This window comes from Bombus affinis, unplaced genomic scaffold, assembly GCF_024516045.1.
Source record: "Bombus affinis isolate iyBomAffi1 unplaced genomic scaffold, iyBomAffi1.2 ctg00000494.1, whole genome shotgun sequence".
Classification (NCBI taxonomy): Eukaryota; Metazoa; Arthropoda; class Insecta; order Hymenoptera; family Apidae; genus Bombus; species Bombus affinis.
The window spans coordinates 8904-35859 of record NW_026109141.1 but is presented as its reverse complement, the minus strand read 5'-3'; the positions used below and the strand labels follow the sequence as shown (position 1 = coordinate 35859).

At 36.4% G+C, this 26956-nt stretch overlaps 3 protein-coding genes across 3 annotated transcripts; 1 reads left to right on the top strand and 2 right to left on the bottom strand.

Annotated features, from left to right (window-relative positions):
• Positions 1-3734: 3734 nt before the first annotated feature.
• Positions 3735-4389, bottom strand: LOC126928031 (immediate early response 3-interacting protein 1-like; the record flags this gene model as incomplete). Its single annotated transcript, XM_050743967.1, has 3 exons — positions 3735-3884; positions 3959-4060; positions 4263-4389. Coding segments are annotated over 3 exons (285 nt in total), but the record flags the coding sequence as incomplete, so codon positions are not given.
• A 2130-nt stretch (positions 4390-6519) lies between these two features.
• Positions 6520-15784, top strand: LOC126928030 (uncharacterized). The gene is made up of 3 exons (XM_050743966.1): positions 6520-8016; positions 12952-13113; positions 14022-15784. Exons 1-3 carry the CDS (start codon positions 7797-7799, stop codon positions 14045-14047), a joined length of 408 nt encoding a protein of 135 aa, XP_050599923.1. The 5' UTR covers positions 6520-7796; the 3' UTR covers positions 14048-15784.
• Positions 15785-20710: 4926 nt separating this feature from the next.
• LOC126928035 (neuropeptide CCHamide-1 receptor-like) lies at positions 20711-26352 on the bottom strand. Its single transcript, XM_050743968.1, has 6 exons — positions 26134-26352; positions 23793-23941; positions 22811-23010; positions 22536-22714; positions 21547-21761; positions 20711-20777 (listed from the first exon to the last, which is right to left on the bottom strand). The coding sequence occupies exons 1-6, from the start codon at positions 26350-26352 to the stop codon at positions 20711-20713; spliced, it is 1029 nt and encodes a 342-aa protein (XP_050599925.1).
• Positions 26353-26956: the final 604 nt, after the last annotated feature.

Below are 26956 nucleotides of genomic sequence, written 5' to 3'. Positions count from 1 at the left end.
TACAATTTACACACGCTTTCCACAGCGTTCGCTGCGTCATCCGACAGTACGAGGAGGAACTGAACGCGTACATCATCGAACCTGGTCTAACAGTTACTTCAAGGAAGATCGAACAACTTATCTAAAAAGAAAAAAGAAAAAGTAATGAAAAACGAGGAATAAAAGATAAAAATGAGTTCGAGGAACGGAGCGAACGCTGACACGAAACACATACGTAAATACAAGAAACACAACACAAATACATTATATTTTTTATATGTCTTAAACGCTATTCCTTAACTACGCATCTTTTTTTATACTTGTATAAAGGCTTTTTTGTAGAAAAAAATAAAAAAAAACGTCGCCACCGTTGAAACAGCCGCCTGTGTTCTATTTCGACGTGTCTTTTCACCAATGACGATTCTCTGGTAGCTTCTCCATCTTTCGCTGTTCCTCTTCCTTGTCCTTAATTTCTCTTTTCCTTATCGATTTGGTCTCTTCCTGAATTACAACCATCAAGTTCTTACTCTAGGTCCCATGCCATTCGTGACCTCTGGGCGTTCGCTCGCAGCTACGTGAATATTCCTCCTCCTTTAAAGACGACCAATTTGTTTTCTTCTCGTTCAACAGACGCCTTTCTCCTTTCACTGTACCGATCAGAACCGACCGCGATGGTTCGTTCGCAGATCGCCTCTGGGCTCACGAGCTTCTCCAGCCTGGACATGACGTAAATTCTCACGAGCGGCGTTTAACAGATGCTCGTAAAGCGGATCGAAGAAGCCTGGACATCGGTCAGGGATTCGAAAGTGGCTTCGCTTCGCTATTCTACTCGCTCCAACGTGAGCGAGACTCTACTACGTGCGCACGTAGTGTACTCTTGATTTTGAATTATTACCGAATAATGTCGTACCTTTGAGAAGCAAATAATAATCAGTTAGAAGATTTCTAACGAACGTCATTAGAATTTTACAGACGATTCGACGAAATAGTATCTTGTGTTGACAGAAATTTTGTCTCGAGGTTTCAATTTTATCTCGGATAATGTATTTTTGAAAAACAAATAATAACCGATCAGAAAATTTCTACTATTAACGTCAATCGAATTTTATAAATCAATTCGACGAGATAGTATTCCGTGTTATCAGAAATTTACAGGAAATTTTTCAACTGTGACTCGACGTACGTAAGTCCGTAGCCAATGGAAACGTTTAGACGCTGAACAACGAGCCGCGATACGCCTCGTGAAATCGCTTACGCGTGTTTAGATTTCGTTGTTTGTGCAATCGGTACACGTAACAGACTTATTGAAGTCAGGCGCTAGAATTTCCTCCATTAGAAGAGCTGATGTGCCTGCCTTATGAAATCCATAATGTTCAATGGGAATGTCTGTCTTTTATGATGATCTTATTGCACTGTTTGAAAGCGGTATGATTAAATCGATAATATGGAAATTCTCACGAAATAGGAAATTCTTGTGGCTTTCGAAACAATTTCGATTTAGGATCGCCAGGAGTTCCGCGGCTCGGGTAATTAGAAATTGAGTAACGTGTGCTAGAATTAAGTAATCAGCCAGCGTCTCGACACAATGCGAGCCTGGTGCAATTAAACACGCCGTAATGAAGAATAAGTCGCGAACGCTATGCTACAGCTAAATTAAATCATCAAGCTGGATATTTCTCCGTATTCCTGCTAACGTCGTTGTGTTTAATCGAGCTGATTTTGCGCAAGAGAGCGTGTAACACATTACAGAAGAAAAATAAATATTTGATGTCGGCGAGATATCGTGGACAATAAAAAAAAAAAATACTATCGAGAGAGCGGAAGGCGTTAATAGTAAAAACGTGGAGGAGATATTGCGTGAAAAGGCTTGGAGCCTTTCATAGGATGTTCTTCGTTGCTCAAACACTACCAAACAACTTCTTTATACACTGTGAAACTATCATCTTCCATATTCATCTGATTGTTCAAAGGAAAAATATGAAATAGCTAAACAACAACAAGTTTGTATTCTGCGAAAAATGGAATAGGCACTGCCGTGTATCAGCGCAGCTAATCGAGCAGCTTCAGCCATTCGCAAGAAAAAATTAAAAAAAGAAGGAAAGAGAGATTCTCTGATGAGGGTCGGTTATGTAACTTGGGCAAGCATTACACGAAAGAGTCCAGGGAATGCAGGTCGTACTTGCAACTGTGGAACTTGCACGAGAGAAAAAAGCGGTGCAATTTTGATGGGCCCATACGTGCTCAGAAATTGTGTAAATGGCAGGGATTCGATTGCACAAACGTGTTTATCACTTCTATGACTATTACGGTGAAGGAGATCAGCCAGAAGTGATCCAGTCGTTATATTGCCTCACGATTTCCGCTCCAATCGACCGCGAAGGCGTCCAAGATTAATGGACACTATAAATTAAATCTAACGGAGGAAATTGAAACAGTTAAACCATTCTATTTATCGTTTTGAATATATGATTAAGCGGACGTAAACAAATGTGCGTTTCAGTGGCGATTTTCCGTGTTTAGTGAATCTATTTTAGACGTGAGACATGTATCTATATTTCAAGGTATAACTCGAGGAAAATAAGTTGATCCTTTAAAGATAGATATAAGATTTTAAAGTTGGCAATAAGAAGTTAAGAAATTAGGAAATTTGTTGCACGTTGCTGAAATGTGACAAAAATTGAGTTGTTGGTAGCTAATGACAGAATGCAAAGTCAACATGACACTTGTTTATTGATTGCACGGAGATGTGTATGTATATATGTTACTTCCACCCCGAGAAAGGGAAGAAGGGGAGAAAGTTACGAGAAAATCATTGGCTTCCCGCGTGCGTCATCGCGTCGTCTATGAAGATACGAAGACAAACAGACATGAGCATCCTGTCCAACTACTTACACCTCACACCAAGTCGAACATAATTTACAGTACGTTCGTCTGTTGATTTATGATTTAAATTATGAGTGAGAGAGTACATTCGAAGACACTTAACGGAAAGAGACGTCCTGTAGCGGAAGTTCGCCACATCTCTTCACCATGAATTTCCCCGTACTTTCAAGAATAAAATGTAAATGACTAATTGAGAAAATGAAACAAGTTCCGAGCACGTGTCTTGAGTGAATAGAATTTCGAAAAAAAAAATAAAAGTAAAAAGATATTCAATTCTTTGACGATTCTCCTAACGAAATATGAGATTTTCAATTGTTGGCGTCGATAAAAAAAAAATGGAACTAAACTGCAACTTACAGTTACATGTTGATGTCGCATGACAAACTTCCTTTTATAGAGTTGATGTTGCAATATGAATTTCGACGGTTGTTTCAAGTTTATTTGTAGACATTGGCAAAATGAAGTAAGTAGATGCTGTTTAGTGTAGGAAAAAGCAGATGTTTAGAGCAGATGGAACAGGAACTGCTAGATAACGTGGAAAGAAATATTCTAAAAAGTTCGAAATGATGAATGATATTTTAGATAAATATTTAAGTATATATGGAAATATATGTATTTTGATATGATAAAAGGTTTGTTGTGTATTACCGCATTATCGTATGAAGAATTTTTTGTCTTCACTACGATGATTAGAAAAATATGTAAAACGTATCCAACATAATTAAACAATTGGAAGCTTATAAAATAATATAAAAATAAATAAGAATTGATATAGATAGAAACAACATATATAAATACTGCTATCTTTTAAAATACTTGCAGTACAAAAATATGCTGAAACACGATATAATCAAAAATACTTTACTCTTCGATACAAAGGTAAAAATAAAAGAATGTAATTTTGCGTTTATGTACATCACTTTTCACAGCTCATTGTCCTTTTATTTACACCATCAATCGTTTCTTTCACCCAAGCACCAGTTTCACAATTATTGTTACGATATTTAGGAATATCAATGGAACTGCAACAAACAACATATTTCTGTTATATTTAAATTAATTATCAAACGAATTAAAATAATTTGTTTGTAATTACTTCGTGCCACCGTTCGTATGGACCTAATAAGGTTCAAAATTTGTGACTTTACTGTAGGAGGTTCTCCGAAGCCTTGAACATTTTGCCACGACGCCCAACCAACTGTAACAATGTTTAAACAAAAATTATGTAATATATTCCAATATACAAGTAAAAACATATACATATGATTTATATATTTATCATACTACGCGATATATGTAAATACAATAGATAACATAACCTACAAATTCTTCATTTCTATGCAGGGAAAAAGTTCAGTATAAAAGAATAATACAAACAAAAATATGATGATATTGTGTACCTTTTGCAGGAAATCTTTCTTCGTTTAAAACGCAGATCGCATTCAAACACAACATAGTCGCTTCAAAAAGTGTCCAAAGTGTAAACGCCACATTATATCGATATGATGAATGATAACATTGAGAATATCACGCAGCGCCACTAGCGTAGGGAAAGGTAAAACAGCTTCATACGCATCAAACAATCAATTTGTATTGATTAGGAACCGTCCTGCCATCTTCCGTGTTCAGCTGGAAACTAGCAATTAAAAAAGTGGCGTTATGCGGGAAATTTGAATTAAAATTTATTTTTACTATGTCAAAATATATTTAGAGTAATCTCGAGCGATTTAAATATCGCTCGAGATTCCAAAAATAAGATAATCTTGGATTTCGTTTTATCGTTAACGTTTTACAAATGCTTGCAAAAATAGTACTATATGGAAACTAAGAGCCTTAAAACGATATTCGAAAGAATCGGTAGACTTTACAAGTAACTTAACAACGCGATAATACAACGGATGGTTGGGAGTATTATTCTATTTATAATAATTGAACGACAAAGCGCACCTTCTTGGCACTAACGCTTTTGGAACAGGAGTACGAGTGTTTCTAGACGATTCGACGCTCTCTTCTCAATTGAGTTACGTTAACGATTCATGTGTGCCGATTTAGTTATAGAACTTAGAGTTCATTTCATGCTACCCTCGATCGTTCATGACCTCTATCATCATTTTATCACGCGCCGTTCGTGGCACACGTTTATCACGTGTAAGGAAATTCGTGGATTTTAATATTCTGATATCGTTTTGCGTATGCAAAGAAAAGTCGGAATCTTCCATATCGTGATGAAAGTCACGGACGTATTTGACGTGTGCAAATATCTTTCTTGTTTGTAGACGATAAGTATTCAGCAAAAGCTATGCTAACTCACAGCCTCGAACAAGTGTTGTATTACTGCAAAAAATTGCAACACAGACTAAACTCGCGTCGGCGGAAAGTATGCGTGAATCACGTGTACCAAATGTCACGTTTATGCAACTGTAGAAAATATTGCATTATGCTAGGTTTAAAAAAAGTTTGAGACAAAACTATCATTAATTTCAGGAAAAATTTCCAACCTGTACAATGCACGTTTTATTTGGCAACAAGACAATATAGGAAAATTGTTCCAAAGCCAATGTTTCCTCGACTAATTTAGATCTTCCACGAATTCATTCAAATCATTCATCATCCCCTAACAGATAATAATATTTTTCATATACAACGATAACGACTGCCTTAATTTTAGCTATCTATATAAATCACAAGATACTCTGATTCATTTCTCCAATAATTACGCAAATCGTATGATTACAGATCTTCTGTCACATAAAAATGTGTACTTTTCAATAAACTAGACGCAGCAATAAACATACATTATAATCAAACTTATAGAATCAATTCTAAGAAATCGTATGATTCAAATCCACATCAGTGTGCGAACTATTTCCATAATTTATGCCGTATTAGACTGTACCTGCTGCAATTTCACAGGGTAATAACGCGTTACCATTCACCGACTGAATTAAATGACGCTGAATGTGAAGTACACGAGTCTGACCGCTCATGTTCGCTAAATATCATCGGAGAAATAGAAGAAACAAACGTGGACTTTGGTCGGTTAACGAACGAAGAAAAATGAGAAGGTCGATTTGTGAACGTTAGATACCGATCAAAGCAAATATTATTTCAATCGTCGCATAATTGCAAAAGAAATGATATTCAAAGCTTGCATCTTTTCATCCAAGTAGATTGTAAATAATTATCATTTGTTATTGCAATCCTGTTTTCAGTCCGAATCATGTATTATCTAATCTATTGCCTGCAATAAATAATACTTGGGTGACGTCGAAACTGTTACCCAGGAAGCAAGAGTAAAATGCTTAAGCCGTGCAATTATGAATTACGTGATACGTTACGGTAACAATTAATGAGGCATAAGGTCCAATGATGGAACGAGAGGAAAGAATGATTCTGGTATCAGTTCGTGTGAACTGAAGGCGTGTACAATTGTACACTTAAGAACGAAATTCTATGTTGTCATCGTTTCAAGAATTAATACGTTAATGGTCCAAATTAGACTAGTTTTTATAATACAATGTCTAAGTAATGTCTATAATAATGTCTAAGTAAAGCGATTATAGTTAATCGACCAAAATAAACGTAAAGAGCACTATAACGGTGATTCGAATTTGGTGGAACGTAGCTCGCGTCTGTCGAAATTATAGTTGAGACATTGTACGATGTTATATAATAAAGATTCTACCAGATTCCTCCATGACCGCTGTTGATATTTTCACGCAGATTTGTAAAATATTATGTAAAAAGTCGCATTGTCTAAGGTTGCAGTGGCCCAGTAAATATCGACGTTTTGTCCTCAAACGTAAATACATTCGACGTGTCCCCAATATGATTGCTGTATACTAGTAGTGGGGTAAGCGAATCGTTGATTGGCCAGTTTCAACAGAGGGAGCCTACCAGGTCCGGCTCGATGTTGCTAAAAGCTGCAGCAAATGGGGGAATATCAGTCGCTAGTACCTCCTCGATCTTACTAGAGACGACCGTTTTCACTTCACAATTTTACTTCGTTTTCACTTTGACTTTTAAACACTTTCGTATAACTTCAGTTACAGAACGTTAGGCGGATTTGCACGCAACATACAGTGAACAAAACATCAACAAACGCAGAGATTAGAATCGGACAATAGAGAGTCGACAGTTATATTCGAAGGTCTTTGGTGGATAAAATTAATCTGGTAAACCGGTTGTACGAGAACTGATTCTGCAGAGGCAACTCCACAGATTGTCCGTGTGAAACCACGTTGTCGTGGGCGGTAAAGGGAGAGAAAAGGAGCTAAAAAGGGTAAGGAATACCTTACATATAAATATACATAACCAAAGCAGAGTTGAAGTGGCGGCGAGAAGGGAACACCAGTGTGCTGGAAAACGGTGAGGCAGCACCGTGACTATGTAAACTACTAGCATATACTTGTGGCAGCGCGTGCGCAGAGTCGGACAACGTCTGTATCGACAATATTTATAAAGGTACATCGTAACGTGATAGATAGATCGTCGACGATCAAACAATCAAGTAAATCGAGGGTAAAAGAAGATTTAACCAAAGAAGAGGACAAAATCGGAGAACTGGGCTTTTCTTCGAGCATAGGCAAAGAAGCACGCAAACTGGCTCCAGAGGTGAGGATCAAGCAAATTGGAATGAGGGAGGACCTGTTGTCCATAATACGGCACACAAGTAGCGATCATTTTTCGGAAGAACTCTAGCCGAAGATTGAGCAGCAAAACGGGTAAAAAGGAGACTAGCAATAGACCACTGTTTCCGAGTATTTTATACAAATAGAGGGCTCTTGTTTGCTGGATATTTCAAGCAAAAGCGTTACCAGGATCACTTTCATTCTCTTCCTGTAATTATCGACTTCTCGACTGGTCTACCTATTGACTTGTGTTTTCCCGAAGGGAAACCAAAGACCCCAATTTGAATAGTTCATCGTCGGGTTATGCCCTGGGTTGCCGCCTGTCTCGACCTGTTGGCGGCACCGATTCTGGGTTACTGTCTGGCCGTGAGGAAACTTGCACTGCAAGCCGGCTTTTTCCAAGAAGAAACGAACAAATCGATCGTAACACAAGCGGTGAACGCTATCAATACGTCGACTATACAAAAGGAGACTGCGCCGTGCGCTGATACGATGGCACCAAGCGTCGAAGAACAGCGCCAAGGTAAATCGATTAAATGGAACACTAGTAATATGAGTTTCATCTAATTGATATTATTTACTCGTACAATCACACCATGTTCGATATATTCGATAGGTAACGATGTTATTGAATAGCAATTCAATCGGTAATCAGGTTGCGAAACATTCGATGGGAAACGTTATTTATTTCTTATCTATCGAAAACGAAAGCATCGGATTACTCTGCGTTATGCAATGCAACAGTCATCATAAAAAATTGCATGGAAATGCAATATGCAAACGAAATTAAAAAATGCCACCTGCGGAAATACCGGATGAAATAATGGCTTTTTTCATCGTTTGTTTTTCTCATTGAAACGCATTACGCTTTTTCGCTCGTTCTCTTTGAATTTCTCGTTTCGTGTCAGCTAGATCTTTAGCTATTACACCGAAATTCCCACGAAACCAGGCCACGGTTTCACGAATCTGTGATCTCCACTTGTAATAGGAGTGGTGACTATAAATAAAACACGATTTAAATAGATATCCGTGTCGTATGTTCGAAACGCGTGCGACGAATGAAAATTCAGCATGTAACAAATAACTTAAAATTGATAAACTTGTTGTTTTCATTGAACTCGCATGGAAAATGAAAACAATAAACAAAGAAAGATTCACAGTATAAAAACGAGGAATCTGTACATAGATTTGCACTTGTCGCGCTATCTGAGAGATAAATTTATCGCGAGAGGTAAGTTTACGGCGTCTAATAACGGAGGTCTGTCGCCTAAAAAGTTAGTATGCATTGATAAAAAATATTTTGTCCTTTTCCATTTATCATCAGTTCAGTCGGACCAATTAGCGTGCACCTTTCAAAGAGGCGTTTCTGTCGCCTAAGGTTGTCCCCGGTTTTCTTTTAACGACGATAAATTGCGTGTCAATGAAAAACGCGACGGGTACAGTCACACAGTTCGTAAAGGCAGAAAAGATCCCGAAGGTCAGCAGGAGTCAGAGATGTAAACGAGAAAATTATGGTAACGACATGGATTATCATGATCCCTGCAATTATTGTAATCTCGTCGCAGGGGAAAATCGTTTCTTAACCTCTTGCGTTGCTACTATTTTTTATAACTATACATAATTAGCTATACGCGATTAAAAGATTCAATTATGGGAACTTTGCATTGCGTTCTTTTTGTATTCCTTTCATTTACAATTAAAGTCTCTGTATTCACAAGTGTGTCTGGATATAAGAAGATAAGGGGTTAATCAATACTGGAGAAGATATTGCGTGGTTCCATGTTTCTTCTAAACGTGGCCTCGAGCACAAAAGCTGTTATTCGTGAATGAATGGAGATTATTCAGTACCAGTCACCGAAGGACATCGAAATATCGTTTAACAAATTCATCTTATTGCTATTCGTAGTAACATAAATTAAGCACAACAAAATTATCGATGAGATAAATTAAACCTTCAGGTATCCTCGATCTTTGAATATTAATATGTGTCCGATATTTTTAAATCTGCAATCGGCATCGTACCACATAGAAACTTCACTGATATATTCTAAGACGCGCTATTAATTTCGTTATTTAATTGAACTTAAACATAGAATTATTTGAGACAACGATGTCTTTTGACAACGTGGATATTGCTGGTAAGAATTCGTTACACGTTCCAATGTTTACCTCGCGATAAACCGTGAAAGAATTTAATGAGACAGAGGAAGAGGGAGTGAGAGAGGGAGGGGAGAAACGAAAGGTAAAATTTCTTCAAGGATATCCCATGAGAGATATTATCTTAGCTCGTGAAACGGGAATGTGCACATTGCACATCGTACAAGTTGTACGCCAATAAGACTAAAAACTCCACGATCGAGGGTGTGTCCCTTGTGTTTCTTTGAACTGCTACTTTCATGATCAGCCGTGCATGTAGTCGTTACACGTGCATTATCATCAACACGCGCCAATTATTTATATTGTCCTTGTAGATACGCACAGCTTATAAATATACAGTGGGAAAAAAGTAGCTGTTGTCAGCTGTGAGAGAGTTGTATCTTATATCGTAATACGTTTTATACTCAGTTGACGCAAATGCTCCTTATCTCAGAGCACGGTGGTTTCTTATCAAAAGTTTCGTTTCTTTTTTCTATATCTCAGTAACTAAACGATCGTACCAGGTCCCACGAGTATCTCATCTTATCAAACTCAAGTGCTTTCGAATTTTATAAAGCTTCAATAATTTAAGCTCCTCTCTATCGTAAAATTCTGACAAGAGTTTTCGAGTACGATGAGTTCCAGAAATTGTCTTGTTTTATCTAGTTCAAGTAGCTGTCAGTTCAATTTTTCTTTTTCCTTTTTCTTTTTTTTTTTTTTTTTTTTAACGAAATTCTGTGGCAAATTTGGTGAAATGCGATGTAGTGGTAGCTGCCGTTACAGCGCATGTTCCGATGCAACAAAATGGTTTTCTCCACAAGACCGATTATTGATTTTCTGCCGCTGAGCTTGTTCTTATCCTGCGCATGACAGCATATGGAAATGACCGTGATGAATCTTCGCGAAGACGTAACGCAATTTTCATAATTAATTACTGTATTCTGACGTTACAAATTTCATTGCCATTTGTTCATAGATAAATAAATATTATCGACACGATATTCCATGGAATAATTTAGTATTCACGCATACGTTGGTAGCCGTAGCGTGGCGAGAGTACATGCGTTGTTACAATTCAACGCTTGAATAATAAATCGAGTGACGACACGTTTCAGGTCAACGTACCAACTGTTAAAGCTGGTTTCATGGGGATTCTCGATAGGTGATAGTACATCGTTCGGTATACGCGAATGATCGGTATTGATCGTGTATCGCGTGCAACAGCTTGGTAAATACGACACTCGAAGCTGCACTTTGAATTATAAAACAATATACATACATCGGTATATCATCCGATTGTTTGAGTTGAAAAACTTCCGTTTTCAATACGTTTTATTTTTCAAAGCGAAACGTGCGATTCGTTTGTATAATCTATAAACGTGCATCGAAGCTCTTTTATCCACGGATCAAGGGGTCTAATTCGTAATTATTTTGTTGACACGCGTTAAGTCGAGAAAAACAGACACGCAAATAAAAATGAAGACAGATATAGCGAATGACGAAATCGTTCCGTGGCGTACGTGCTTTTGCTTATGGTAAAAAATCTACTCAGAGATTCGTTAAATTAGTCCAAATGTAATGACCTTTATCGCTTTTCGAGCTTCGATTATTAGGCACAAGGACATGCCGATTCGAAACAACACGCGATAACGCATATTTCTATCGCCATGTCGAATTTCGTGAACTCAGATAATTCGATAATTCTTACTCCATTTCAATTTTTTATATTGTAAACAGCGAGTTAATTATAACGTTACAGACAGGTCGTCGTACGTATTTTCGTACTTGAACTTTAATCCTGTTTTGAACTTTCATTCTATACACCGCAATATATTGCGTACGATTACATATCGATTACGAACGACTACACGATATATTACATAAATTATCGCATGACATATAGAGTTTTGGAAAATATAGCAATCAAATACGTAGATCGCGGATATTTATACGGTTCTGAGAAATATAGAAAAATCCAAATAATTACACAATCATATAAAACATATATAAAAATATGAAGGTGTTTGAAAAGTTCGCAACATTTCCGAGAATTGATAAGCTCTGTAATCGATTGCGATAAAATTTGAAGGGGTTAATTTATACCTTTTATAGAGATTTCATAAATTTAATTTATATGAAGCAGTATTGTATTTTATATTCGATAGAATGTCAATTCTACGAAAATACATTTTATTTGAATTTCGCTACGAACTTTTCAAATATATGAGCTATAAAATTGCTACATTTAGCGAGTGAAACAAATATTTCTCACAAATATTTCGCATGAATATCCGTATTCCAAAAATGAGAATAGAATAAGTCAGAATGTCGAACAAACAAAAAACAAAGTTTGTTGTTGAGATTAATACCGCGAAAGAAGCGGCAGTCGCAAAAGTGTAGCCAAAAGCTCTCGAGCATGAGGAGAGAATTCTAAATATAAAGTTCACCAACGCTCGGTTTTTAACGTGGAACCCAACAGGAAGGCATCAGTACTCGGTTGAAATTCGCACTCTGAAGTTCGCGAGTTCGTCTAGCCGGTTGTGTCATTGAAACGCATTCTTTATTATTGATTCGTCATTAGTTGATTGTCGAACAGTGTTGTTAACGGTACATTGTAAAGAACATGTGTGTGATCGGTAAGGATTATTCTTCCATCGATCAATAGTGAAAACGATTTTAATCTAAATGTACGGGTAAAAAGCAGAATGCTCATGCAAATGTTGCACGCAATATAATGCTCGCGTATATCTTTTATTTTCACTTTTACGTTCATTGTTTCGTAGAAACCTAAATATTTCATTCGACGAAAACAAAATAAAAATTTAAAACATCTTGTTCATAGCGCGCGAGAAAGAGTTCTTTTGTGAATCGAAGATGCGTCGGAGGGAAACGATAATTTTCTCACTAATTTCATTCTTACTATTATACGATCACATTGTTCGATTTTCTATCGAATTACGTCACATACGTTCACATTGTTAACGATCATTCGACTGTTGGCTGGCTTAACAAACTAGCTTGGCACCGGGTCAGATCTATCATAGTCGTTTGGGTGCATCTTTTAAAATTGGTCGTTATTATTATATTATTATACACATAAAAATAACCGGATGCTACAATGAAATGCCTTAGAAAATATCTGACTTCTATCGTAATCGCGTATTGGCGTTGGTAAATTTGTTCACGATCTGTACATTTATACTCGCGTCTTTGTTGCACAATCCTTTGTCTCCTTGATATTTATCAATGGCCATACGTCTACTCATCAAGCAAGTGAAAATGCAATTAATTACACGAGTATCATAGATTCTGTTGCTTTCAGAACCCAAGGATAAAATCACAATAAGGACGTCGGGGATAATGAAGTCTCCCCGAAAATTCTCAGGGGTTGTAATCGCGATGTGCGGTTTACCAGGTCGTGGAAAAAGCCAAGTGGCACAATGCCTTTCGCGCAGACTCAACTGGAACGGCGATTCCACTAAAGGTTGGGAATTCTGTTTTGTTTACTGCCAATTGCTACACTTAAAAACGAAACCTGTTCATTAAATCATATTAGTCATCTTAAATAAGCGGTTTCGTAGTATTATTTCCATTCGACCAACAATTATCTGTGTCTCTTCTTTTTTTTTCCTTTTTTACTTCCTATTTTGTGGTTGTATTATGTGTACAAGTCACGTGTCTGATCATTAATTCGTTAGTTTTTCATTTTTCCCGTTTTTGTTTTCAACACGGTCGTTAAGAGGATTTATTACATACGCTAAATAGACTTGTTACGTAAATCAACATTTGCGGCGCTTTGAACAAATTTTAATTTCTATTTTGTAATATATTACATTGTGCTCTTCCTAATTTTTACAACCTTATAAAATACTACAAATAGATATATTCTCTACATACGCATATACGTATACCAGATGGGGACTATATAACATGGTGGAAAAAAAAAACATTATTTCATATTGTTCCTTTGTGAAATGCTAAATAATTGTTCTATGTTATTACGTCCCGGGACCTATTTATATTTCATGTATAAATAAAACTATTCTTATATATTTTATACTGCATTAATTTCGTCATACCATTATAGTAACGATGGTAATAATAAAAAATTTATAATTACAATACGAAGTTGATGTGTACTTATTAACCGTGTACTATAACGAAACTTAAATCATACCATGATTTGAATATTATATCGCAGGTCTACTTTATTAAAGTTTATGTTTAAAATTAGCCATTGTTCCCTGACTTTGCATAAGCTAGGTTTTAATGCTTTGGGGACCTCGATGTACGAACCATTCTATGACTTAGGCAAAAGTCTATATACTTTAGTATATAGTACATAGATAGCGTATATACCTTCTACATCTCTAAATCAATGCTTTTGCGTAGGAATTTGCATGGCGCGATCAAGATAAGCTGCGCTATCGTTATCCATGGGGAGAAAGCTACATCGACGCCATGCACCGCGTGGAACCGGTTATTGCTGAATTACAGAGATCCAACAACATCTTGGTCGTGTCTCATCAAGCTATTCTGCGCTGCATCATTGGCGTTTTCACAGATAAAAAACCGGGAGAGGTGCCTTACGCTGAGGTGCCACTGCATACCATCATCCGAGTCAGCAGCCAGGGTTGCAATTACAAGGTGGACTTCTGCAAGTTACCCATCGAGTGCATAAACACGACTCGCGTGAAGCCGAATAATTGTAGCGCGGACAGAACCGCGGACGATGCTCTGCTCACAGTCCCAGCACATTTCGACATACCGGATCCTTGGCGAAATCTTGGCAGCGGACCCATTCTCGTACAACAACACTGAGAAACCGCTCGGAGATCCAGGATCATGTCGAAAATTCGATGTCTGTTTGTTTGTAAGCCCTGGAGCTTTCAGCAGTGATGTCTTCTTGGAATATTTTTGCTTTTGAATTCAGGCAGGGGATGAAGATTTGAAATATCATGCAAGTATGGATTGAATATATTATTAGTACATATATATGTATAAGTAGATCGCTTTAAGGTATCTTTAAGAAATACAGATTCGATGAGACGGAAGATGATGATATCGGAGTCAATTCTAGATAAATAGATTGGATAGATCGCGTGAAAGAAACGACACGTAAAATCAAATAATCGTTATCGAGACTGGATATTTATTTCTGAAATTTTCATTTTCTCATGAATCCCGAGAAACTTAGGTCGTTTCAACTTTGACTTGTTTATCGTCGAGTTCCGTTACCTTCGCGGGATGTACTCCGATTGTCATGTTTTTCCTCGTTGATTCTGTTCCCATTGGCAATAATTTAGTATCCTACTGCTGGAGCCCTCTATACGTTATGTTTAAGCAGTTTAATTTTAATAATCATATACAAGTCAAATGTTACATTAAGTCTAATATGTCGCAGATGACTATCGCAAGAAATATTTTAATTGTACATCGTAAAATTCAGAAAGACAGGCAATCTTTTAAATTGTAAGAATGCGAAACATGTCTTTCGTATTAAATTCTATTTCAAAATATTGATATAATATATACAACGAACACACGAAAGACAGTTTTTTTAGTATTGTACTATTTATAGGTGATAGAATTTTAGATTTATGTATTTTCGTTTGCCTAGTTCCTAGCACAACGATTGTAAGCCTCGAGATTTGGACGATATTAGGATTTTTATTACTGTAAAGTACAATTGAAAGATACTATATCGTAGCGTTATATAAAGTTTGACTATAAAACGGACCTGATATCATTGTTAACAAGGAAATAACGAATATTGTATTTTTCGAGTGTGTATGAGTGTTCGAACGATAGATGTATATTTCTAGGCACAAAATTAGCGGTATACTGTGCTACGGTCTCATTAAGAAATGTCAAACATTCGAGCAAAGTATTTTTCTCTACGAAGGAAAGCGCGAGAAATAATCAACAGAGGCGATTAAGAAAGAAAAAAAATCGATATCGAATGGTGCCTTCTTCTGTCGATATACTGTTACGTTTCACTTAGAGTTATATTCTATCTCGTGGACCGCATAAATATGCATAATATTTTATTAGGCATCACGTGGAAATCTCCGAGCAATCCATTTATCCAGAACAAGCTCGAGGATTCGCAAAATGTGAATAGAATAAAAAATAAATAAGCCTTACGGAACTAATTTATTCTGAGATGAACTAAGTATGGCAGGGGGCAAATTAATTTTCTATACAAGTATACAAATGGCATAAGTTATCTAGTCCATTCATTGCTGAACATTCTGGCGTTCTTTCTTTTCTCTTTTGCTATGCGGGAATCGACATAAAAAATTATACAGCGTTCTAAATGTTAAGTCGTATTAATACCTTTTAAACTCCTTTGTTTGTTTGTTTCTTAATTGTATATTGTATTTTCGAGCTATCGCGGGGAGACGCGGTCGTTAGAATACGCGTCAACGGGAATCGTAAATTCCCGTTACGATTAGAATAATCAACACCACGAATAGTTCGATCCCCGTATTTCGGTTAGGACAATCGGGGTAGTTGTTGCGGTATAACACTGGGAGTCACAGAGTTATAATAATGTATATTTCCAACACTTTATACAATCACACAAAGTAGTAACGCCGTTGATTAAGATACAGATAACGAAAAGAAGGATTATTCTTAGATGAGAGAAGAAGAGCTATAGGAGCTCTAGGCTCTTGAGAGCTGTAGGAGCTGTCGGACTTCTGGATACTGTGAGAGCGGTAGGAGACTCTAGGCCGTGTAGGCCTAACATAACTTCCGCAATTAACATTCAATGACTCGTGTATATGACTAGAATGATTCAATAGAAACAGGTACAGCTTTGAATAAGTTTGACTAGATAAAAAGTGATTATCAAGTAAACTGCGAACATGCATTTGTGAGAAACTTATGAACGTACGTAATATGCAAAAATATATAAAGTACGCAAAATAGAGTAGTCGTTAGAATATTTAGTAAAGCAAGTTTCTGCTTAGGTTGCATTCCTTCAGCAGTATCCATAAAAATATGAATTTGAATAAATATTCGCAGTTTACTATTCAAGACCCTGATGGAAGCTTAGACAAAGTCTTAACCACAAATCTTAAAAAATCAGCAAAAGTACAAATATTTCATAAAGTTTCACCATTGTTTCAATGTGAAACGACGAGATTCAATAAAATCCCGTCAGTATCCATTTTAAATGCCCGACCTCATCAATTTGGCAGTATAATCTCTTTGTTTACTCGCCAAATGGAGGTCCAAGCTTCTCAGCATTCTGTCTTGAATCTCTGAGGCACGAAAACTGTTACATATCGATTCCGGTTTGTAAACCAATTTTAAAGAATTATTATTTTCTATGATAGTAACAAAAAATCAAAATCAGTAAAAATATCGATTTCTACGTCCATTATGTTTTGATTCTATACTTTGTACGGTTCTGCCTTCTTTACATTACAAAAACAATATTTAAAAAATTGTTTGCTAATATCATAACTACATCACAAGATATTTGTTTGTTTCATTATTGTAGTATCGGAAAAAAGGACAGGATTAGGATAATTTAGATTTGTAAAATTCTCCTAATACTATTTATTTAAGATAAATAAAAATAACAGAGATTAATTGGACAGAGAACGATAAATGTTCAACTTGAACTAAAACACAAAAGTCTTATTCCACTCAAATCACTCTCGCGTCTCTTTGTCTTTTCTCGTCCCATCGAACACGTGTTCCGAAACCCCCGTGGCCAGAGTCACGCAGGCTCTTTCCACAAAACTATCCACTTGAAAGGACCGTCGACACATTGATGTACTCGACGGCGCCGCGGCTCTCGCCACTTTGTATACGGTTCGGCCGATATCTTAGGCCTTTTGCCCACGATACTACATTATTTTCTTTCACTTGTACTTAATATGAAAATTCTTCTGAATATCACTTTTATAACATGCAGCGAAAAATGATCGGAAACTTCTTCAAAGAATAAAATTCTTTTTACGATGTTTTTCAATACATGAGAGAAAATGGATTGAATCATTATAAATCTAATGCTTTACGTTATAAATTAGCTTGCAAGGAAGCTAAATAGAATATCAAGACAGTTTTCAAAAAACAGATACGAGATACTTGGGTTCCGGAGACGTTTCAAATTTCTGAGGAGCATAGGAAATTAATGATCATGGCAAAGAGGCCTCATAAAGAGACCAGAGAAGATGCTGGAAAAATCGAATAATAAATTTATAAATTAATGTTACCGAGATCGCTGGTATAGTCCGTTGTGTACGTTCCCTCTTTGATCTCTCGTTGCAGTTCCAAGATTCTGGCCAGCGCCAACTGCAGATACTCTCTGGCATTCGGCTCCTGTATAAACACCACATGAGTATACACGCTCTTAAGTACTTAGTTTATATCTTACAATTTGCAGAATCGATAATTCTCTCATAATCGACATTCGCGCCGCACTCATGGAATTTACCTTCATCGGTTTGGCCTTCTTGCTGTCGTTGTTTCCATCTGCCAAGCACGGAGCCTGTATCGTACGAATAGAACACAATTAAAAATTAAACGTGTACACAAAAATCCTTTTTCTCGAACCACTTACCGACGAATATCTTTTCATTCTTACTGAGACACAACAAAACCACGAAACAACTTCACCATCGATCCGCTAACGACCTTTTACGAACGACTTCACGCGATAACACTTTCTTTGTGGCAGAGAATTAACGGTAGTCAAAAATAAATTCCTGATCTCGGTCTTAAGCTTCTGTAGCTTTCCTCTTCCTCCCTGGATCAGAGATATTTCCCCTTCGCGTTAATGGTTCTTTCGTCCATCCAGATTCTTCTCCTTCCCCCGAAAGACGATTCTTTCCTCTTTCCAGAGTACGGTAGTTAAGAATGTAGGAAGACCGTTGACTGGCGTCGATGGGCATCGACTAACCACGTCCAAATCGTAGCAGTCCCTTGTTGCAGTAGAGACTGCTGCGAGGGTGACGGTTTGCCATGGCTTCACCCTCTCTCCGCTCCCCTTTCAAAACACCTAGAAATGTGCCCCTTGCACTGGGCCACCCCTGCAGATGCGAACCATTGTATCGGGAACCCCTGTTTGTTCGACGCGTGCCCTGTGCCCGATAAAAGCGGTTGGCACGCGCCCCTTACTCGAAACTCACAGCGAATACGTTACGGACATCCCGGAACAGCGGCCATAGAATTGCTGTTTGTTACCCGTTTCACCGAAGATTGCGGGGATAAGACTCTAATAAATCTTGCCCCACTGGTTACTATCGATTCTTACGCAAAATGGAAACAAAACTGTACAATGGAATAAAGAATGGTTTATTCGTGGAAGTTAGGTTGAAAGGACGTGGAAGTGCTGTGTTAACTGGACAGGGTTTTGGTTTGTTAATGTTATGGTAATTGGTCGTTGGCATCTGCATCAGATTTTTAAGTCTTTCGTATTACGTATACATCTGTTCATAAGTATTAGGATACTTGATACAACCTGACCTCAATTCTAAGCTGAATTATTTAGAAAATTCTTTATTTTTATGAAACACATATTGATTGCACACTTTTTGCTGCTAGTGCATGTCTGGTATTCGTATCTTACTTGCAGTCAACGCGGAAAGGAGATATTTGAAATTTCTTAGAAAAATACCTTTCTCGATAATTTCCACGTAAAGTTCCAACACGTGGCTTACCGTGCTTCTTTCAGGATTACGCATCGTTATCGATCACAGCATCATTTCATTTCCATTTTGCACGTTGCACAGAAATTTTTCTCGAGTTCTTCCTATTTTTGCCTTCCAAAACCAGCCTTCACCTGTTCCGAGTAAAACACGAGCTCTCGAAACGACAGGAACGTTTATTTTCTTCGTAAGGTCACTACTACACGAGCGTTGTAATAAATTTTTCAAATTCACGGACACTGTCAACACTCTACATGTTAACATGATTTAATCATACCCAATTACTAGTAGGTTGTTCAGAAAGTTTTGTAGTTTTGTTATTATGAACTTCTATCGAATAATGAACAAATACTGTTTTAAGTTGGCTACTAAAGAGAATCGAAGAGAAACATAGAAAACAATTAATTAAATAATAATAAAACAATTTCCTTTTCCCAGTGAGACTAGTAACTAGTATATTTCCCAGTGAATATAGTAACTCGAATAGCTAAGCATTAGGCGATATTTGGCACAGTCCGCGCAATGCTCGGTCATTTTTTCGAACGATCCAGAAAGCCAACTTAACACACAGCACGGTACGTCTAGTGGGAATAACAAACCCGAGTCCAATTTTTATTCACAGAAACACAGAAAGATTATGGTACAAGTCAGTTGGCTACAAGTTATGTCCGGGCATTTATATATTCCAACCTTGCATCGATTCACTTGGAAACGATTCCGTCCTTGCGTGGCCTAATTACAGTTATAATAGGGGTATCGAGAAGACGTCCAGACGTTATCTGAACGACGAGAACATCTATAACTTACGGAAACGCGACGGCCAATAGACGTGCGAGGCTAAATCCTGTTAACAAGGGTACACGTCAAACAGAAATTCTCGATTAACAAGCGAAGGGGGCAAGGTCGTCAGACAGAACACAATTAATGCACACAGTCCCTTCTAACGCCGTCTCTAATTAAATTTCACCACGCGATTCAGTAACGTCGGGATCCTCTCTTCTCTTACATGCGTTGTTCAATTTGCCCCGATACAATCCGTCCAAGGACCAGAACCGGTCCTTCTTGATACAGAACTGTGATAACTAATTATATTACACTATTATTACACTATTATTATATATATTACACTATATATTACACTATATATTATATTATATTATATATTACACTATATATATATATATATATATATTACACTATATATTACACTATTATTTTACATCGAAGACAATTAATGATGTTGAAAATTCTTAAGTTAAAAGCTGAAGGTATACTTTACATCAAAAAAAAAAAATTATCACGATTGCACATATAGATTTACAAATATTTATAGTTACAATGAAGAATTTGACACATGTATTCATTATCTCTAGTAATTCAATCATAATTGATCATTAAACATAATTGAAACATTCAACATAGATCTACTCTACTTGGGAATGGTTCTTGATTTTTAACAAAATATTCGCTGTGTTGACATCTAGGGATTGTTTTAAAAAATGAATTACGATCTAGAGTCTTAGGTCGGTCTTGTGTCTTCGGTACTTTTTAACTCGCGAGGAACGGTCGCGTTCAGTTCCTGTGTGTTTCTCCGGGACGTCGAGCTGAAGCTGGTTTCCTTGAATTTCCTTCGCCTAACCATTCGTTTCCTTTGTGAAAATTTCATTCGTCGATTACCATCGCTGCTCGTTCCTGCTTGACAGACGCTTGACTTCCTCTTCTTCAGAAAACAACAAAGATATCTGTTGAATCTGTAAGCAAAACGTTGTTCATCGATCAGTACGAAACTTTATATTCAGATATGAAAAGCTTTCTGTTTGTTTTTCAATTGTTTGTTTGCTTTTTTGAGTTTTCGGTTTACAAACCTGTTTGTTTACAGACGTGTACTCGTTTATACTGCTTTGTTGTTTCTTTGGTCAGTTATGATGTAGAGGTAGTGAAATGAGTATGGATATGTTATCATTTCATGCAACATGTAGTACAGAATGTAATATAATAATTAGAATGCTGATATTTATGCATTTCAAAATATTTAAATAACATGGAAAAAGATAGAAGGGGAGTGGAACAAAATTCTGTTTAGGTTCCATTTTTCTAATCGTGTTCGTAAGAACATAAATTTGCATAAACATTTCCATTCTATATATAGTATTTTAAGGAGAATGTGTGCTTCGACTTGTTATTTCGTTTTACTATGTTTTAGGTTTAATAGCTGACATTTGATAGGTCGCTTATCTTGTCATACTCACCTCACGCGAAATGTTGTGCTGGCAAAATATAGAACCAAAGGATTGACGCAGCTGTTGATGAAGGTCATGACAAAACCAATAATCCTGAAGATATGCCAATATTTATTGTAGTCATTTAGCGTTGATGCGAAAAAGTGAAACCAAATCATAAAGATGTGATACGGCAGGAAGCAGATGAAGAAGATTAGGACGATGGAGATCACCATTTTTCCAACCTGTTGATCACAGAGAACGAAAGATACGTATTAAACTGGGACAACTAACTTGGTACTTGGTCTAATTAGTTAAAATTTAATTATTAGAAACCTAGATTAGAATATTTTTTAGTAAGACAGTAAAAAATCTGAGATAAACAGTTAAATGTAGATTAGGCATTACAGTATTACTTCTTAAATTCTAGAATATACAGAAGATTTTCTCTTCCTCTCTCTTTTCCATCATCTTACGTGTAGAACAGACAAAGATTTGACATGACAACTAGCGCTTGTCAGCAAGTTTTACGATATGTCCGTTTAAAAATATTGTAGTATCGTGGGCAAAAGGCCTAAGATATCGGCTGAACCGTGTACAAAGTGGCGAGAACCGTGGCGCCTTTCAAGTGGATAGTTTTGTGGAAAGAGCCTGCGTGACCCTGGCCACGGGGTTTCGGGACACGTGTTCGATGGGACGAGAAAAGACAAAGAGACGCTAAGGGTAGTGTTAGTTGAGACGCCAGCGAGAACGAATGCAAAAGGAGTGCAGTAAAATTTACATCACAGTCTAAGTAACAATTTATTAGAATTTAAATTTATTTGCAAGTTGACTGCATATATAAGCAGTGTAATTTCATAAAAATATCATACAGGTAGCAATTTCAATTTCTCTGTTCTACACCTTTTCACTGGTATACCTGTATACCAAATATTTGTATACCAAATATAGAACTTTTGTGTCAAAATTAGATTTACTTGAAAATTGTATAATTTCATAATAATATCGATTCACTCTACCTTTCTGCGTGATCGAATTTGCTCCAGCCGCTGCATTGGAGATAATTCGCAGGGCATATTTCTGGTGGATAGTTGAAGATGTCGAACAATTTGAAAATAAAATACTGATATGATGAGTAGAGGAATGATGTAATAAGCCAGGAACTTGAACAGCACCACCCCTCTCCTATAGCTTGCCCCTGCGTTTCAGAACGAGAAATAAATTAATACGACTTCGTGGGTGTGAAATGAAAACACGGAGAAATGTCCAATATTTCAGCGTGTGAGATACTCACCCAATTCCACGGGGAAAGGGTTACAGATGTGGATGCTGGAGTTAGTTGTTATGTCGATGTCCATCACGTCAGAGAAGAGAGCAGCAGGCATCGACAAAACAATCGCCAGCACCCAAATAAGGCAAGCTATTAGTAGCGCCAATGGTACTGCTTTCATCCCGGCTACATGGCGCCGAAGAGGATTTACAACCGCGTAGTACCTACGATGCAACACGAGCATATCTTTCTTTTATTTGTAAATCAATTTTTATTGAAACCTTAACCCTGAAATACTATAGAACGGAGTAATTTATACCCCACTTAAATGTTTCATTTACAGATGGCTGTTGTGCGTGTATTTATTACTGTTGAGAAATGGTTGTTATTTATACGTTCCGAGCTGTCTCGTGCAACAAATGTACCAACTGTAATATTAATATGTTGGCAAGATAGAAATCTTAGATTATATATAGATTTCTGTTTTACAATTTATTTATTATTTTATTTTATTTGCTTTATTACTAAATTTATTACTATTGGACAAGGGTGTTTAACGCCTTCTGTTTTATTAAACGTCACTAACGATACTAATTCAAATATGCAGATAGATCCTGATAATTATTTGACATGGAAGAAATCAAAATTATTTAGCAACGTATCGTTTGTTGGAAATAAGCGTTGTGTTAATAAAATGATATGTAATTTTCAATATAGCGTTAATTGGATTGTTTATAAATGCAGTATTGCAGGGTTAAGATTAAATGATGTCTGATTAAATGAATTCTTCAGTTATACTTTATTTTAACGTTGAACTTTCTTATTAATGTAAATTAATTGATTTTCTTAATAGCGAAAAGGAAATTGGACGTTTGAGATTTCATTTCGATTACTGATTAAAGAGTCGATTGGTCCATTAATGGGGCGGAACTTCACTAAAGTTAGGACGACCAGCCTATCCCTGAGACAACAATTTCCTCAACCGTAACTGGGTTTGACAACTTACCTCTCGGCTGATAACGCGGTCAGAGTGAAAACTGAGACACCGACTGAAATATCCTTGACGCACTCCGATAATTTGCAAACTGTCTGTCCCCACGGCCATGAATCGAATGTGAATATAACAGACGTGAGTGGTACACTCGTTAGGATCACCTGAAATAAACGAAAATTAAAATTAAAAATATACACGTGTATTTTATTGTATTGTATTTCCACGGTCAATTGTACTCGTGTTATTCAATCTACCCTTTATCGAAATTTTATTCGAATATTTTTCTGTACTTTTGCGAAATTTAATTGAATTCTACGAATATATGGGAAACGTTTTAAAATCTGTTTCGTTGAAAACCCTTTATCGAAATTTTATTTGAATATTTTTCTGTAATTTTGCGAAATTTGATTGAATTCTACGAATATATGGGAAACGTTTGAAAATCTGTTTCGTTGAAAACGACGCCTTCGACATTTCGATAGGTGAGAGCGATAAAATAAACAATACTTGATATTATATTTGTACGGCATCGAGCATATAGTAAAATTATTAGGAAAACATTTATCAGGATTCATTGTTATCGAGAAAATTAAAATAAAAATAATCCGCGATTATGATACAGAAAAATCTATTAAAAATATTCGTGATGAATTCACATCCCACGTCCTTTTAACATACTGTGTAACGTTCACTCAATTTGCGAAAAAAAGATTCCCTCATTAACTCGCTAAATTTCGTCTGAAATACGGACGTCTCTGATGAATTTCGAGATAAAAGGGGGATATTAACAGGAACGTTTTGTATTGAATATTATAATAAAAAATGTAGATTAAGCGAATTTTCTGCAATTTCATGCGGGATGTAGAAATTTCGTCGTATGATCGAACACTCAATTATGCTGTTGCACTTTTTTCTCAGTGTTAATCGTGAAATACACATTTTCTTTTTGTTTAAGCATGATCGTTCGAACACTATAATCGAGAAAATATTTATTTATGATTTTCACAGATGATATCGTATGGATCGCATTAATCTTTGATTATTCTCCGTCTGGCTATAAATTGTCCATGGATCAAGATGTATAGCTACATATATCATAAAGTAAGCTCGATATCCACGAAAATAAGCGCGTTTATAATCGAACTCGCTATTGGTCCACGATTACGTGTCCAGAACAACGGAATTTTAACGTCTGATTCAAGGTCTCATATAGCATGTGCTTCTTTTAGAAATTATTTATGAAAATATTTGAATATTTCTAGAGATTTTTATGAACGTATTACGTGTGTGATAGAAAAAATTTTGAAATTTCGTTACTAGACTATTATGATCATATTGATAATATATGTAACAAACTAAAGAACATGTATAGAAGTTACAAGATATTTATTTCAAGCATACAATTCACAGAAATCGCTATATCATATAAAAATATATTGTATTATACAAGAATAATTATACATTTCTAGGAGACTTAAATTCTTCTATATTATATGTGATAATAAAGAGTAATGTCTGCGTATTTGTACGATATAATACATTTTATCAATATAACCACGACAGTCGACAATGACAATAAAACTGTCATAATATATATCCAGAAAAATTTTCTACGATGGGCCCTCAGATGCTTTCGTGCGTTATCGTACCTAATTACATTCTACGCGAAATCGATGACGGAGAAAGTACCGGATGTTCTGAACTCGCTCGCGACAGATTTATACGCGCGATCCGACAGTCTGAATAAATTCGATATATTGCCGGGATACAAATGACATGGGGTCCTAGCAACATTTTCCGATTGACGGGAAATCGAAATGTAAAAAAAAGGATCCCGACGAAGGAAGGAAAGATTTTTCTCATCTATATTCGGAATATTCATGGCTTGTTAGTTTTTACCATTCCAGCTTTGTCGCAATTTATTTCCAACTTATTGGACATTCATTTTGATTTATTATATATATTTAGACGCGGAATACAATGGGTAGCAGATGGCTTTTTCAAGATGTATGAATCATAACCACAAGAAGTACAATTAAATATTTATCCCTTCCGTGTTAATAAGCTGATGAATCTTTTGATTGTAGCTTGCAAGAATAATAGTAGATTAGTTTAATTCTATCCAGTTAATTATTCATATAGAAATATGTTTTTACAAAATTTATGCTATGAAATTTTGAATACATTTTATATTTTACGAGAGGAAACTTTCGACACGTCTTGTCCATCTGAACGTTTCTCAAACGTGCACGAAATCTTTTTCCATTTTATTCGACGTCAGAGATCCTTTTTTTTAACGTCGGTCTTAAATGATACATTAGAGATAATATATGCACATATTGTCCTTTCTTACCAAAATATCGCCCAGAGCCAACGAAAACATGTAGACAGTGGATGTATTTCTTGCAGTGGAATCCGCACCCAACGTAATCATCATCATTCCATTTCCAAATACACCCACTATCAGGATTATTAAGAATAATCCTGATACAATGTACGTTTCTGGGCGATGCATGTATGGAACGAAAACACTCTCCTGGACCAAATTCGTCACATTCGAATTCATGGCCATCTGTAAAAGAATAAATCCACGTCTATGCGTTATGTATTTTATTTTCATTTTCAAACGTTGTATAAATAAATAAGTCTCTTTTATATTTATCATTCAAAATATTTTAGTTGGAAATGGAAAGGAATAAGCCTTGCGCTATAGTGTGATTTTTCATTTTCCGATACGCCGTTCCTTTTGTCCCATGCAAAACCCACGCGTCCATATCTGGATGCTCGATAACGAATCGCGGCACAATAAAAACTAATCAGATCGATCGCTTTGCTATATGACCTTTCTACCATTTTAAATTGATATAAACTCAACGACAGCGAGAACTTCGAACGCTGCACGGTACGGCATTTAGATGAGGATTTAGGACAAAAATCAGAATTTGCTGGCCGCGTTCGCACGCTTGCGGGCTACGTTTGCACGTTTGCAGGCCACTTTCTCAGGTTCTACAGTGCGGCGTTTGAATGAGGATTCGGGACAAACATTTTAAAAATATATATAATATGCAGTTTTCCAGAAACTTAATATCAGGGAATTCGATGTGAATAAAAGTCTGTTTACCAAATATCCCTTAGTATTTTCCCTACTTCCTGGTTCCGTTCAAATATTATAATTA